At 42.6% G+C, this 13,642-nt stretch overlaps 1 protein-coding gene across 3 annotated transcripts in view; it reads right to left on the bottom strand.

Annotated features, from left to right (window-relative positions):
• Positions 1-364: 364 nt before the first annotated feature.
• LOC111962164 (ceramide kinase) overlaps positions 365-13,642 on the bottom strand; it is a 28,044-nt gene continuing 14,766 nt past the window's right edge. For all 3 annotated transcript variants that reach the window (XM_023985031.3, XM_023985033.2, XM_023985032.2), the window contains exons 2-13: positions 7,533-7,667; positions 7,283-7,405; positions 6,984-7,109; positions 6,246-6,312; positions 5,515-5,660; positions 4,027-4,101; positions 3,273-3,425; positions 3,045-3,150; positions 2,804-2,889; positions 2,479-2,684; positions 2,114-2,325; positions 365-869 (exon numbers count right to left, since the gene is read on the bottom strand). In XM_023985031.3, coding sequence (XP_023840799.1) covers positions 782-869; positions 2,114-2,325; positions 2,479-2,684; positions 2,804-2,889; positions 3,045-3,150; positions 3,273-3,425; positions 4,027-4,101; positions 5,515-5,660; positions 6,246-6,312; positions 6,984-7,109; positions 7,283-7,405; positions 7,533-7,667 — 1,523 coding nt within the window. In that variant the 3' untranslated portion in view covers positions 365-781. The remainder of the gene's footprint in view (positions 870-2,113; positions 2,326-2,478; positions 2,685-2,803; positions 2,890-3,044; positions 3,151-3,272; positions 3,426-4,026; positions 4,102-5,514; positions 5,661-6,245; positions 6,313-6,983; positions 7,110-7,282; positions 7,406-7,532; positions 7,668-13,642) is intronic.

Consider the following 13,642-nt stretch of genomic DNA (forward strand, 5'->3'; position numbering starts at 1 on the left):
ACATGTATGCAAGGTTGATAAATGAGGCCCCTGGTTCAATTGTCAAGGGCTTGATGATTAGTTGACAAGTAGAATCAGTTKTGCTTGTTCGGGGCCACAATAAAAAGAATGTACTGCTGGGGGTATTTGAGGACTGGAGTTGGGAAACACTGCCCTAGAGAGTTCTCTGGTTCACCCAATATCCGATCATCAACACATATGTATTCAAAWTCATGCTTTTTAGGTGCTGTGAAATAACCTCTAACAAGGCATTGCTTATAAGGTCAAAATGCATACGGCCTATTTGAAACAAAAGTGCAAGCAGCTAGCAAAATTCAAACATCCTCTAATTAAATGTTTTCTCGAAATGAATAAATAAACAAAACGTTGTAACAGTTATTCATAATTTGGAGCAGCATACATTGTAAAACATGCAAAGAGGAGTTCTATAAATGTTGAACAGCATGTTAATTGCTAGGTTAACATCGCTCTATTGAAAAAAGAGAGCGGAAAAGAGTTTCATTCAATACCGCTTAGTATTTTCATAATTTCTTCTTCAGGATGTGGATAGTGAACCTCTCTGTAGGTGTACCATCACCAGTACTCTTTGACCTGTGAACTTGTGACCTCTAAAATGTGGCAGACAAACAAAAATGGCCCCAGAAAACAGATGTCTGAAAGACCTCAAAGTACATCAGAAAAAGGTAGTGTACASGGGTAAGGATATGACAGCAGTAGCCTTTGAAATGCAGTAGGACTGTTCCAGTGACTTTGATAGGGTAGGGCAGCAGAGGGGGGGGATCTATACTGCACATGGGTTGGGAAGGTCCTCAAACACAGGCTGCTCTTCGATCCCTCGCGCAAACAGCTTGATCAACTGGCAGTGCACTCTGGAAGAGCAAAAGACAAAGAAGAGATTGTTTTAAGCAAACAAAGGTAGGAAATCAAGTCAAATGTTGATTTTCTGCACTGCACTTTCAGAAGTGGGTTACAGTGGATTCGGAAAGTATTCAGACCCGTTCACTTTTCCCACATTTTGTTACGCTACAGCCTTATTCTAAAATGTATTAAATAGTTCCCCCCCCTCATTAATTTACATACAATACCCCATAATGACAAAGCAAAAACGGCTATTTTCAGGTCTCTCCAGAGATGTTCGATCGGGTTCAAGTCCGGGCTCTGRCTGGGCCACTCAGGGACATGCAGACGGTTGTCCTGAAGCAACTCCTGCATTATCTTGGCTGTGTGCTTAGGGTCRTTGTCCAAATGGAAGGTGCACCTTCACCCCAGTCTGAGGTCCTGAGCGCACTGGAGCAGGTTTTCATCAAGGATCTCTCCCTCRATCCTGGCTAGTCTYCCAGTCCCTGCCGCTAAAAAAAATCCCCACACCATGATTCTGCCACCACCATGCTTCACCGTAGGGAGGGTGGCAGGTTACTTACAGACTTGACGCTTRGCATTCAGGCCACAGAGTTCAATCTTGGTTTCATCAGACCAGAGAATCTTGTTTCTCATGGTCTGGTGACTTTTGGCAAACTCCAAGCATGCTGTCATGTGCCTTTTACTGAGGAGTGGCTTCAGTCTGTCCACTCTACCATAAAAGGCATGAATGGTGGAGTGCTGCAGAGATTGTTGTCCTTCTGGAAGGTTCTCCCATCTCCACAGAGGACCTCTGGAGCTCTGTCAGAGTGACCATCAGGTTATTGGTCACCTCCCTGACCAAGGCCCTTCTCCCCCRATTGCTCAGTTTGGCTGGGCGGGTCTTGGTGATTTGGCCGAGTCTTGGTGGTTCCAAACTTCTTCCATTTAAGAAAGGGTTATGAGTCTTTGCTATGAGTCTCATAGCAAAGGGTCTGAGTGCTTATGTCAATAAGGTATTTCAGTTTTTTTTATTTGTCATGAATTTGCAAACATTTCTAAAAACCWGTTTTTGCTTTGTCATGATGGGGTATTGTGTGTCGATTTATGAGTTGAATTTCTTTTTTTAATCCATTTTAGAATATGGCTGTAATGTAACAAAATGTGGAAAAAGTGAAGGGGTCTGAATAGTTTCCGAATGCACTGTATATTTCCACAACAGGTTATAGGCTGTCTCTTATACACATCTAGATGTGTATAAGAGACAGGTGCGTACCCGACTTCAATGGCAGCGTGGGGGAGGATCTCGCCGTCACAGTTCCAGCTGCTGTAGGCAGGGCTACAGCTGCAGGCCGGGTGGTCTCGGCAGATCTGGCTGAAGAGCCTCTTGCCATTCTCCCTCAGGTCCAACTCGGAGTCACTCTGGCAGTAGCGCGGCGTGAAGCGGAAGCGCCGCACACGGTGCACTTCTACAAAGGTCATGTCAAACTGAAGGGAAAAGAGCCAGAAGTGAGAAAATCAACTCCCTGAAACAGGGAATTGAAGAGTTAACACATCTCATGCAAACACTCCTATGGACCCGGGTTGGAGTAGCCATAAAAAACATGACATCATTGCAGTAGCCCCACCCAGTGTGGTTACCTGGTCGTATTTGCTGGTGTGGCGTAGCAGGTGGCGCAGGAAGTTGAATCGGGAGCACTTGCGTACGAGGATGAGGTCGGTGGTGCCGTCAGCGAGGTGGGCGGCGGGGGACAGGCCCTTGGGGCTWCGGGGACAGGCACAGCTCATACTGGCYGCGTTGATGGCCAGGAACTTCCCTCTGATCACCCGCCACCCCCCTTTGTATTCTGGGATAGAGCAGAAATAGAGGTTGGTGCTTTTGAAGTACATGCATAGTGTAGGTTTTTGTAGAGACCCATGGTGTGTGGGCTTGAGGTCATATGGGTGTTCAGGCAGAAATACTTACCACTGTCTGAAACATCTGGATCAGTCTCGCAAATCTCTGGGGCATCCTCGGAATACAGCTGTCCGTTGTGTTGGCATATGAAGCACCTGGAACTCAGTGATGGAGTGAGGACAGGGGAGAATGAAGTTGGCTAGCCAAATCTAGATGATATTTACATAGACAAACATGTGGGTATAATACTAAACTACACAATTGGTTGTGGATATTATTGGACAGGTTGCATTTGTACAGTAGTACTTACCCAGCTCTACACCTGGTCTTGTCTCGTGGAGTTCCCAATATGTCAGTTGCTGGTAGAAAAGACACAGTCCCTTCATAGTAGTGATGTGTGAGAAACGTCTTAAAACCTGCACAAACATTAGCATACAATATCATTAGCAACCAATGGCAACAGTCTACCGCAACAGTATTACAATTTTCCAGCAGTATTAAACGTTTCCTAAGTGTTAAAGCTACTCTTCTGACCTACCTGAAAAGTCGTATCTGGCTGGTCCCATCCATCGTTTCCTTTCGCTGTCTGCCAGCACGTCGCCATAGAAACCGTACCCAAGCAGGGACACAGAGTACCKCAGGAATGTGTTGTTGTGATGGACCGAGCACACGTCCATTGGCTGGGCATCTCCTGTGAAGAGACCACCCCCCACCCAAGTCTAGTATGAGTAAYCCTCCACAGATGTGTGTAGTACAGTGTCCTACACAGGTGTGACGGATTTGTGTACTTTTACATACACACTGGTGGAAGGAGTTATAGGAGGACCAGCTTTATTGTAATGGCTGGAATGGAATAAATGGAACAAAGGCAAACATGTGGTTTCCATATTGTAAATGAGCCTGTCCTCCTATAGCTCCTCCCAACAGCCTCTGATACACCAGAACAACGCACCCACATGCACTCAAACTCACATACATGCCTACACCCGCTCATACGCCCACACACACCTCCAGCAGTTCCCTCTCATCTCAAATGAGAATAAGTAGGTCACCTGCTGTCACTTGTTGGTCAGCTGAGTGTGTGGTAGGGTTAGCATAGAAGTAACAAATGTGACAAACATTTCTGTGCACAAKAGAGTCCTGGGGAATTACCTGGAAYGGTGATAAAAGGTGGCTTATGCTACTTATCGGTGCAGTGTAAGCATTTTAGTTACACTTCCTTTAGAGTCAMTTTTAAAGGCATTTTAAATGGGAAGTGCTGCCAATATTTCAATACGGATAACTGCACTCACCCACTATGATGTGTAAGGCCGAGGTCACAGGGTCGTTGATGCCTACAGTTGCATAGCAGATGCAGTCCGTTGAACCTGGATAACACACACAAACAACAGTACCTTATGTTTCTGACTACACAGAAACAATACTCTGCCGTGTGTGAGCATGCAAGACAGAAAAGTGGAACGTGGAAATCAGCACAAAGATAAGATACTGTAGTGTACATGAAWTGGAACTCGTCGTTGACGTATTAGTTTGTAAACAGACACAGTCAGTTCATAAACCGTGACACGATAAGATGGGACATCTTGTCAACATCAGCTATTGATAGCTTATGACGTGATCATTGCCAGGGCCGGTCCTGGCCGTTCTGCTGCCCTAGATGAGACAAATATAATTGCTSCCCCTGAAAGAATARTCATAGTAAGCAAAATGAYGTTAAAAATATGTCTAAAATACGTATTCTTCCAGACGTGGAAGGTAAGTTCAATTTCGATTCTGAATGAAAAGGTGAAAATAGGTATTTTCCGGGCATTGAAAATACATATTTTACAGACAATGAAATCAGGATAATTTTCAGTTCTGAATGAAAGTTAAAAATGTAATTTATAGACGTCTATGTTTAGGCCAAAATCTGAACCAAAAATCAACGTCTATGGACGTGGAAATCAAGGCCGGTCGGGACTGAACAACAACAAAAGGTGTCAGCGTCGTTCTGTGCTTACTGAGGTATAGCCTACAACAGGGATGGGCAACTACAGTCCTCGGGGGCCGGAGTGGTGTCACTTTTTGCCCATCCCTAGTCAACGCAGCTGATGAAACTAATTGCATTCTAAACTGAAGATTATGATTAGTTGATTATTGGTGTCAGTTGTGTTACCCGGGGCAAAAGTATGACACAATCAGACCCCAGAGGATTTGTTGCCTATCCCTGGCCTAGTGTCGCTTGAAATAAAATGTATGTGGTAGGCTTACAGTTTGTAAAACATCAAAATAAATATAAGGCTAGTGCTTATTGGGGCGTTGTTTACCGTGTCAGCCCACAATGGAATGTCCATCCATGTGGTAAGCCCGTTTTATCTCCAGCCTGCAGGCTACAGAAAAAGCCACGTACATTATCCGCTACATAATTTATGTTAGATCCTTTTTTTGACAGAATTTTGGTGGAGTGCCGCAGTGATCCATCTCTCCAACAGCACCCAGGAGAGGCTAGCTGCGAAAGGACAAGATAAATATTTTGCGTCCTTGCCTTTGACAAAGTGGGCACTACTTATCATAGGGCGGCATCAGCACTCACCTAAAAAGCCAACATGCCACTGGTTGAGAGAAATGGTCATTTTTGGGCAAAATTATGTGAGGTTTTATGTGTTGTTGTAGGTGCGTCAGTTTGGCTCAGAAAATGCTGCCCTTGTCTATCTGCCACCATAGGCAGCCGTCTATTGCTGCCTAATGAGCGGGGCGGCCCATTGCTGTGTCAAAATAGTGGTGAGTGTGTATGCTCTAACCTGCGGGTATAATGCCGATGCGCAGAGTACAGGGTACCAGCTTCTCCTCCGGGCTGTTCTGGTCCACGCCGTTGTCCCTCTGGATCCGGGAGACCAGGCCGTGAACCATTTCACTGAACATGCCGTCCCCGCCCACACACACCACTCTGCATAGAGGTCAAAGGTCAGGTCGCACACAGAGGTCAAAACAACAGCACTAATGTTTTTGTTTGCTGTTTGAGAGGAAGAATATACTGGGCCTGGGGTGGTTTTTAGTTCAACTCTGAATATGACTGACGTTTGGGCTGAAAACCAGAATACAAAGAGGGGCTTCCCAAACAGACTTTTGATTACTATAGCGACAAGGACATTGAGAACCCCGCAAACCGGGAACATCTAGTTAGGGTTTTATTTAACATTAGGATGACAACATCCCAAAAACATTAAACTAATGTTTTCGTTTATTTCAGAAAATGTTAAAAAATTTAATATTTGCACAACATATGTAAAACCACCACAGAACGTTCCCTTAATGTTCTTATTAGGTTTCCAGGTAACGTAATAACAAAAGGTTTCCTGGGAAAGTTCTTGCAACATCAGCCAAATATTTTTATACAAACATTRTATAATCAGCATCACAACTGGACAGTTTTTGTGTTATTAGAACCTTTGGGGGAAACCTAATGAATGTTCTGGGAACATTCACAGAACCAATTTTGGTTTGCTGGGAAATGTCTCCATCCATGACTCACCCATCATATTGCTTCAACTCAGCCTCTGTCCTCAGGTGGTCCCTGGCATGATTGGCATGCTCTGTAACTATGACAACCAACGACAAGGAAGGCGTTAGACATCTCAGCATGCTTTACATTTTTCTTTCAAGTGCTTCCTGTAGATGGGATACACTTGAAAAGTTATGATTTTAAATCAATACATTGAACAGGTTTACAATCGACTAGACGATATCGCTTGACGGTTTCATAATTTGTACTTTGGGAGTAATCCTTCACTAGCTTGGAGCAATATATTGAATAAGCATTTTCCATAAAGAATTCTAGCCCCAAAGCAGCCATTTACCTTCTCTAACCATTATAACAATGTGTAGCTAAAGGAATAGTTTGTTTTCATGATTTCGTAMCCATTTTRGATTTATATTTAAAAAAATGCTCAACTATTAATATCTTGATATCAACCCAAGCTTCTATGTTGTTGAAAATACAATTGGTCATAATTTGTGACTATGAAATGACGATGTCCACAGTGGTTCTCCAGTCTGAGAAGTAAAACGAATGTAAAGTAATCCAGTATTCATCGACCATCATGCTATCCATTAAGGAACTTGGGTGATGGATGGGGGCGGTAAATTATGTCACAATCCTGTGCGGCCTGAGAGAGCTTGTGCCCATTTGCCTACAGTGAGAAATGTGACTTGGGCCCATAAAGACTCATCTTTTATTAAAGCRTGTTTAATGTTGTTGACAGGAACTCACCAATCACGTGCGTGGAGATGGAGGCAAGGGTGAAGAGAGGGGCGACTTTCTGCTCGTAAATACGCTCGCCTTGCTGCTTGCCCCCATAGGGGTTGATGTACACCAGCAAATGCTTGGGTCTGCTGGCTGAAAAAAGTCAAGTGAAAGATGTTACTGGTTTTTCCGGAGAGAAGGGCATAACAGTACCGACTGAGGCCCATACTCATTTCTGAGTTAGCCTCGCAACTAGACTTCACAAATCATATTCAGTGACTGTAACAGTGTACACTGAATAGAGAGTCAGTAATACTCAGCCATACTCAGTGCTGTGAGCTGCTCTCTGATGGTCTGGACCCACTGCTGACACAGCGCCCCCTCTAGACAGTGGAAGGTGACGTCACTACACCGCCAGCGGTGCTGCCACGCTCTCTCCACATAGGACACTGTGGCAAGGGGACACAAAGGCAGTGACGGGAGAGAGGCTTAACAGAACATAGATTTACTTTGCAGTATCATCTACCATATTGAGTCCAATGTCTGTAGATTGCTCAAGATCGTCAACATTCTTACCTGTGAATGCGTATGGATAGGCCTCAGCCGATTTCTGAGGCATTTTCTGCCACCTGCCGTCATCTTTCGTCCCGCTGTCCACATCGAGCTCCCTGACTGCTAGGATCTCAGACACTGACACGCCGTGACTGGTACCTGTTAAACACACACCAAATCAATCCGTCACAACGTGGTAGGAACCAGTGATATACCCTTTATAAATTAAATTCTTAGAGAAAGGGAAAAGCACACGCAGACAGATAACTGTGTGCTAGGATAATCTATTTTCAAAACTTTWTTTTTWTTTTTACCATCCCAGCCAAACAAACTGGTCAGGCTGCATCAATTACAGCTTGGATAGCTTTATTCTAATAAAGTTGAATGGGTTGAAATGGGAGCTTTAATGGACTAATTAACAGTTTGATTTCAGCATTAGGGTGGAGCTAGTGTTGGGCTGAGAAGGCARGGAGTGGAAGAGCCATTAGTCTTGTATGTCTGACGACCATCATAGACAACGCTATTGATGGATAATAACACAGCAGGTGRGATTATTTGAAGGCAGATGAGATCTTTCACTATAGTCTAAACAATACCATAGTTAGCACAATGCCGACATTAATGGTGCCTCTTATTACCAGCCTATGGCCCTTTCCTGCAGTCRTCATCATTATCATGATCCGAGTCTGCATTCATTTGACTTTGTGCCCACTGCCYAGCTCAGTTCTATAACAGCTCTATAGGAAATCAGAAACATTAATGACCTCTGAGTGACTTCTATGTTCATCATTCATTAATGCACTCCATAAAATGGCCTGTTGTGGCACAACAGAGGCCATAAGAGTTGCATTATACTACAAATACAGTTCATTTATGCCTGCATACCACAACCCAACTAGCTGAAATCGAATGCAGTTTGTGTGCTGAATGAAGTCACTTTTCAGCTATCACGACCTGTTTATGACATGTCACTACTRTGACATTGTCATTTAGTCTTCGATGAAAGTCTACCGTTGCCAGAAGTGACAAAAAACCCATTGGCTGAGGAGTGTAAATAGAGGCCACTACAGAGGAGAGGGATGGTGCAGTGACTTGGCTCAACAGGCTGCAAGGCACTATCCGTGTACCTTTACACACAACCCCGAGGACGCGGATTATGTGACAAGAGGCATGGAGGGAGAGGGGGTTTTGGAGARTTTGTAGTGTGAGGAAGAATTAAATACACCGATGAGTATGGAGAGACTTCAAAAATCCTGAAGCCAATGTCATACAACATTCATGGAAGAGACACGTGCACAGGTGTCAAGTTAGGATTCAGGCCAGGGTGCTAAGACACAGACTGAAGAGAAAGGGCATGACTCCAGTCACTTTTGATGTGTAATGGTTTTTCTTGGCACAAACTCAAGTCACGAGCATAACACTGATCTGGTTAATGATTACCTCAGAGAGACTCGGTTGATGGTGCTARTCCTGACAATGTCTCCCAGGACCTAACTGAGAAACACAGCACAGAGGGATGGCCAGCGATAACAACATGCTCGGAAWCAGTCACCAGAAAGCAATTCAATGGGGAAATCTGGGATTGGTAAATCAACTTTTGGACTTCTTGAAGAATATAATGTATAAATGACTAATGAGCTTTAGTTCAACTTTTTTACAACTTTTTGTAAGCAATATAATTGTAAACAAACTGTATAGCTTCAAAACATGGTTTAAAMTATACTTTTGATCTCATGGATGGTCGGTCTTTGCATCCATAWCTCCAGCCCCATGCYTCAGCTGTTTTCCAAAACAGTGTTAATGAAAATGAAACAACGGGAACCATTTCTGTCTGGGCCTAGACACACAGCAGTGTACRTATGAATCACTGGGATGATGCCCCATTCAATTACATAACCTACCCACTGAGGGTGCAAAAGCCTCAGTGAAATCTCACACTGTTGCACAATGAGATGAAAATGCTACACAATAGCAGGAGGCGAGAGCAATACAAAAGTGGAATGACATGGTAAATATCAGTTTATATTAGCACGAGAGCGACAGAGATKTATAAGAACAAAGGATAATTCCCTCTAAAAATGTAACTGCTGTGGTTCACGGGCCGTGAGGGTGCCAGTAACGTAACGCCGGAGAGACACTTAGTATCACATTGGTCACGTTGCAATGCACAGCCTATTCACATTTAATGATGAAGCAAAGTGGCAACAGGACACAGGAGTGTCATTGTTCTGTTTGCTACAGGTTGTTAACAACAGATGGCTCTCCTACCCCGGTGGAGGTACGGAGAGCCCAAATGAAAACCATACATCAACTGTGATGACTCAGCAAATTGTAGGTGTTAAACACACGCGATGGAAAGCACCTGATCATTTTTAAGTCATGAGCATTAAAACASGTAGATTTTACACCCCCCAGATCCAATGTCTCCAAGTTGAAGGGGTGCCATCCCTTTTACAAAACAGGTCAGGTCAAACCAATTAGGTCAGAGAACATTTTATGTTCACAAGGTTCCCCCYTTTTCAAACAAACGTGTTGCAGAGAACGTGGTTCATCACGCCACTTTTCTTTAGATATTGTACCAACACATCTCCCTAGGACTTCCTTGACCACACGTTTTGTACATACTTATCAAGGTTGCGAACGTACTGAGCCATTTATGATGTGAGTGTGTGATTCCCTGTGGGAACACCACTGTTGGCTGAGGGCAAGAAATAACAGCACACTCCACTACAGCTAGGACCACTAGTCACCCCTACACAAGCAGCTAACTGTATTTGATGTAGGCCTACATAGGCTAAATAGGATGTAAGGGACCTTTTTGCAATGACTTTGAAGTCATACTCGTCAAGCTGAACTTCAAAATCCAGCCTGATTCAGGAGACCTCTAATCATAGCAAATGGTTTTAATTTAATCTCGCCAACTTTTCTGTCTTCTAAATCTGATCTGATCTAGAGGAACCCCATCAAATACAGMTGGCAAAAGTACTTCAAACTACTCACTCTAGCGAACACGTCACCCAATTCTTTGACCACATTGTGGTAAGTGCTCCTACCYGACTCTCCTTTGTCTCTGCGCAGAAACTTAGGAAAACAGAAACCTGGAAGGGGAACAGTGGAGTTATTGTGGTTGGTTGCACTAAGATGAGCAAACGCTTGATATTTAAATTTTCCACCCTGGAATATGGATTTTTTAAATGCTAAATAAAACTTTAAGAACATCCTGCATTAGCTTGCTTTACAATTTAGCCAGGGGAGTTCAAAGTTAAGCAAGCGTTTTCCCCTCAGTAAACCACAACAATGGCACCACAATGAATTCATTGGAGGCCAAGATGCAGCTGATTTTGTTACTGAAGTCAGTAGTGTGTTCGAGGGAAGGAGCCAGCATTTGATTAAGCAATCTCTACTCCAAGATAAGGTCTTATGTCATTCGATCCCTTTCAGCTAGAGAATGGGAAAAAAATTTTCTTATGAGAAATGCGTAGGAATGCATTTACCCTTTAGGCCTTTTGTGAAAAAAAGTTATTTTTTATCAAAGACTTCATTCCCCTTCATCTGGAAAGATGATCATTTCAATAATGCTCCTTGTGATTGCTCATTTTCAGGCGTTATGTCCTTGAAACATCCAGATATCTCTGAATTGAATGCTCTTTTTACAGCTCCTGAAATGAATAGGCTCGACTCCAAAGCCCATCCATTCTGAAATAAAAGGAGAGACCTTTGACAGCCTCAAGACGTAAGATGGCAGATAGAAGGCATCCAAAGAACTAACACGATACAGGGAGGCTACTAGTCGATCTCTACACAGATCTGGTGCCTTCAGAAAGCATTTACACATCCATTGACTTTTTCCACATTGTTGTGTTACAAGCTGAATTTAAAATGGATTCCATTGAGATTGTGCCTAGGCCAGTGACACACAATACTCCATAATGTCAAAGTGGAATTATGTTTATAMATTTTTACAAATGAACTAMAAATGAAAAACTGAAATGTCTTGAGTCAATAAGTATTTATGGCAAGCCCAATAAATAAGTTCAGGAGTAGAAATGTGCTTAATAAGTCACATAATAAGTTGCAGGCACTCACTCTGTGTGCAATAAGTGTTTAACATTTTAATGATTACCTAATCTCTGTACCCCACACATACAGATAATTGTAAGGTCCCTCAGTCGAGCAGATTCAACGACAAAGACAAGGAAGGTTTTGCAATGCCGCACAAAGGAGGGAACCCATTGGTAGATCGTTAAAAAAAGCAGACATTGAATATCCCTTTGAGCATGGTGAAGTTATTCATTACACTTTGGATGGTGTATCAATACTCCCAGTCACTACAAAGATACAGGCAGGCTTCCTAACTCAGTTGCCAGAGAGGAAGGAAACCGCTCAGGGATTTCCCCATGAAGCCAATGGTGACGTTTAAACAGTTACAGAGTTTAATGGCTGTGATAGGAGAACACTGAGGATGGATCAACAACATTGTAGTTACTCCACAACACTAACCTAAATGACAGAGTGAAAAGAAGGAAGCCTACACAGAATAAAAATATTCCAAAACACACATCCTGTTTGCAATATGGCACTAAAGTAAAACTGCAAAAAAATGTGGCAAAGACATTAACTATGTCCTAAATACAAAGTGTTATGTTTGGGGCAAATCCAACAACACACCACTGAGTACAACTCTTCATATTTTCAAGCATGGTGGTGGTTGCATCATGTTATGGCTATGCTTGTCATTGGCAAGAATTAGGGAGTTTTCTTGGATAAAAATAAACAAAATAAAGCTAAGCACAGCCAGTATCCTAGTGGAAAACCTGGTTAAGTCTGCTTTCCAACAGACACTGGAAGACAAATTCACCTTTCAGCAAGACAATAACATAAAACACTAGGCCAAATATACACTGGAGTTACTTACCAAGACGACATTGAAAGTTAATGAGTGGCCTAGTTTTGACTTGACTTGAAAAATATGTGGCAAGACTTAAAATGGCTGTCTAGCAATGATCAACAACTAACTTGACAGAGCTTAAACATTTTTATAAACAATAATATGCAAATATTATACAATCTAGATGTGCAAAGCTCTTAATAAGATACTTACCCAAAAAGAGTCACAGCTGTAATYGATGCCAAAGGTGATTTTAACATGTACTGACTCAAGGGTGTGAGTACTTATGGAAATGAGATATTTCTGTTTACATTGTCAATACATTTGTAACAATTTCTAAAAACATGTTTTCACCATGTCATTATGGGCTATTCAGAGTAGATGGGTGAGACAAAATAAATATGCAATAAATGTTGAATTCAGGCTTTAACAGCTAAATGTGGAATAAGTCAAGGGGTATGAATACTTTGAAGGCACTGTATATCGTCCACATAAGAAGCCATTACATAAGTATTACAGGATAAAGTGTGTAACTATGATAACTTACAGCTATTTCTTTAACAGATAAGATGGCACCGAAGAGGCTGACTGATGTTTTACATGCACCTAACCAATTGTGCTATTTTGTTAGTTTTTTTGCATTGTTTGTATCTTATTTTTTCAACTTATTTTGTAAATAATGTTGCTGCTACCGTCTCTTATGACCGAAAATAACTTCTGGACATCAAAACAGCGATTACTCACCTGAAAGAAACCTTTTCCTTTAACGAGTCCGACGAGAAGGATATACTGCCCTCCCGGGAACAGGTGCAAATCCCCATCATTTGCGTGAAGAAAAGATGGAAGAAAAGAGGAAGCTGCTTTCTGAGAATCCTTAGGCGAGCGAGTAAACTCCCACTGCCATCCATTCTACTTGCTAACATGCAATCATCGGAAAATAAAATTGATGACCTACGATTATCCTGGCATTAAGAACTGTAATATCTTATGTTTCACCGAGTCGTGGCTGAACGACGACCCGGATAATATAGAGCTGGCGGGATTTTCCATGCACCGGCAGAACAGAGAAGTTACGTCAGGTAAGACAAGGGGTGGGGGTGTGTGTCCTTTTGTCAATAATAGCTGGGGCACAATGTCTAATATTAAAGAAGTCTCGAGGTATTGCTCGCCCGAGGTAGAGTACCTTATGATAAGCTGTAGACCACACTATCTACCAAGAGAGTTCTCATCTATATTATTCGTAGCC

Source organism: Salvelinus sp. IW2-2015, linkage group LG4q.1:29 (assembly GCF_002910315.2).
Source record: "Salvelinus sp. IW2-2015 linkage group LG4q.1:29, ASM291031v2, whole genome shotgun sequence".
NCBI lineage: Eukaryota > Metazoa > Chordata > Actinopteri > Salmoniformes > Salmonidae > Salvelinus > Salvelinus sp. IW2-2015.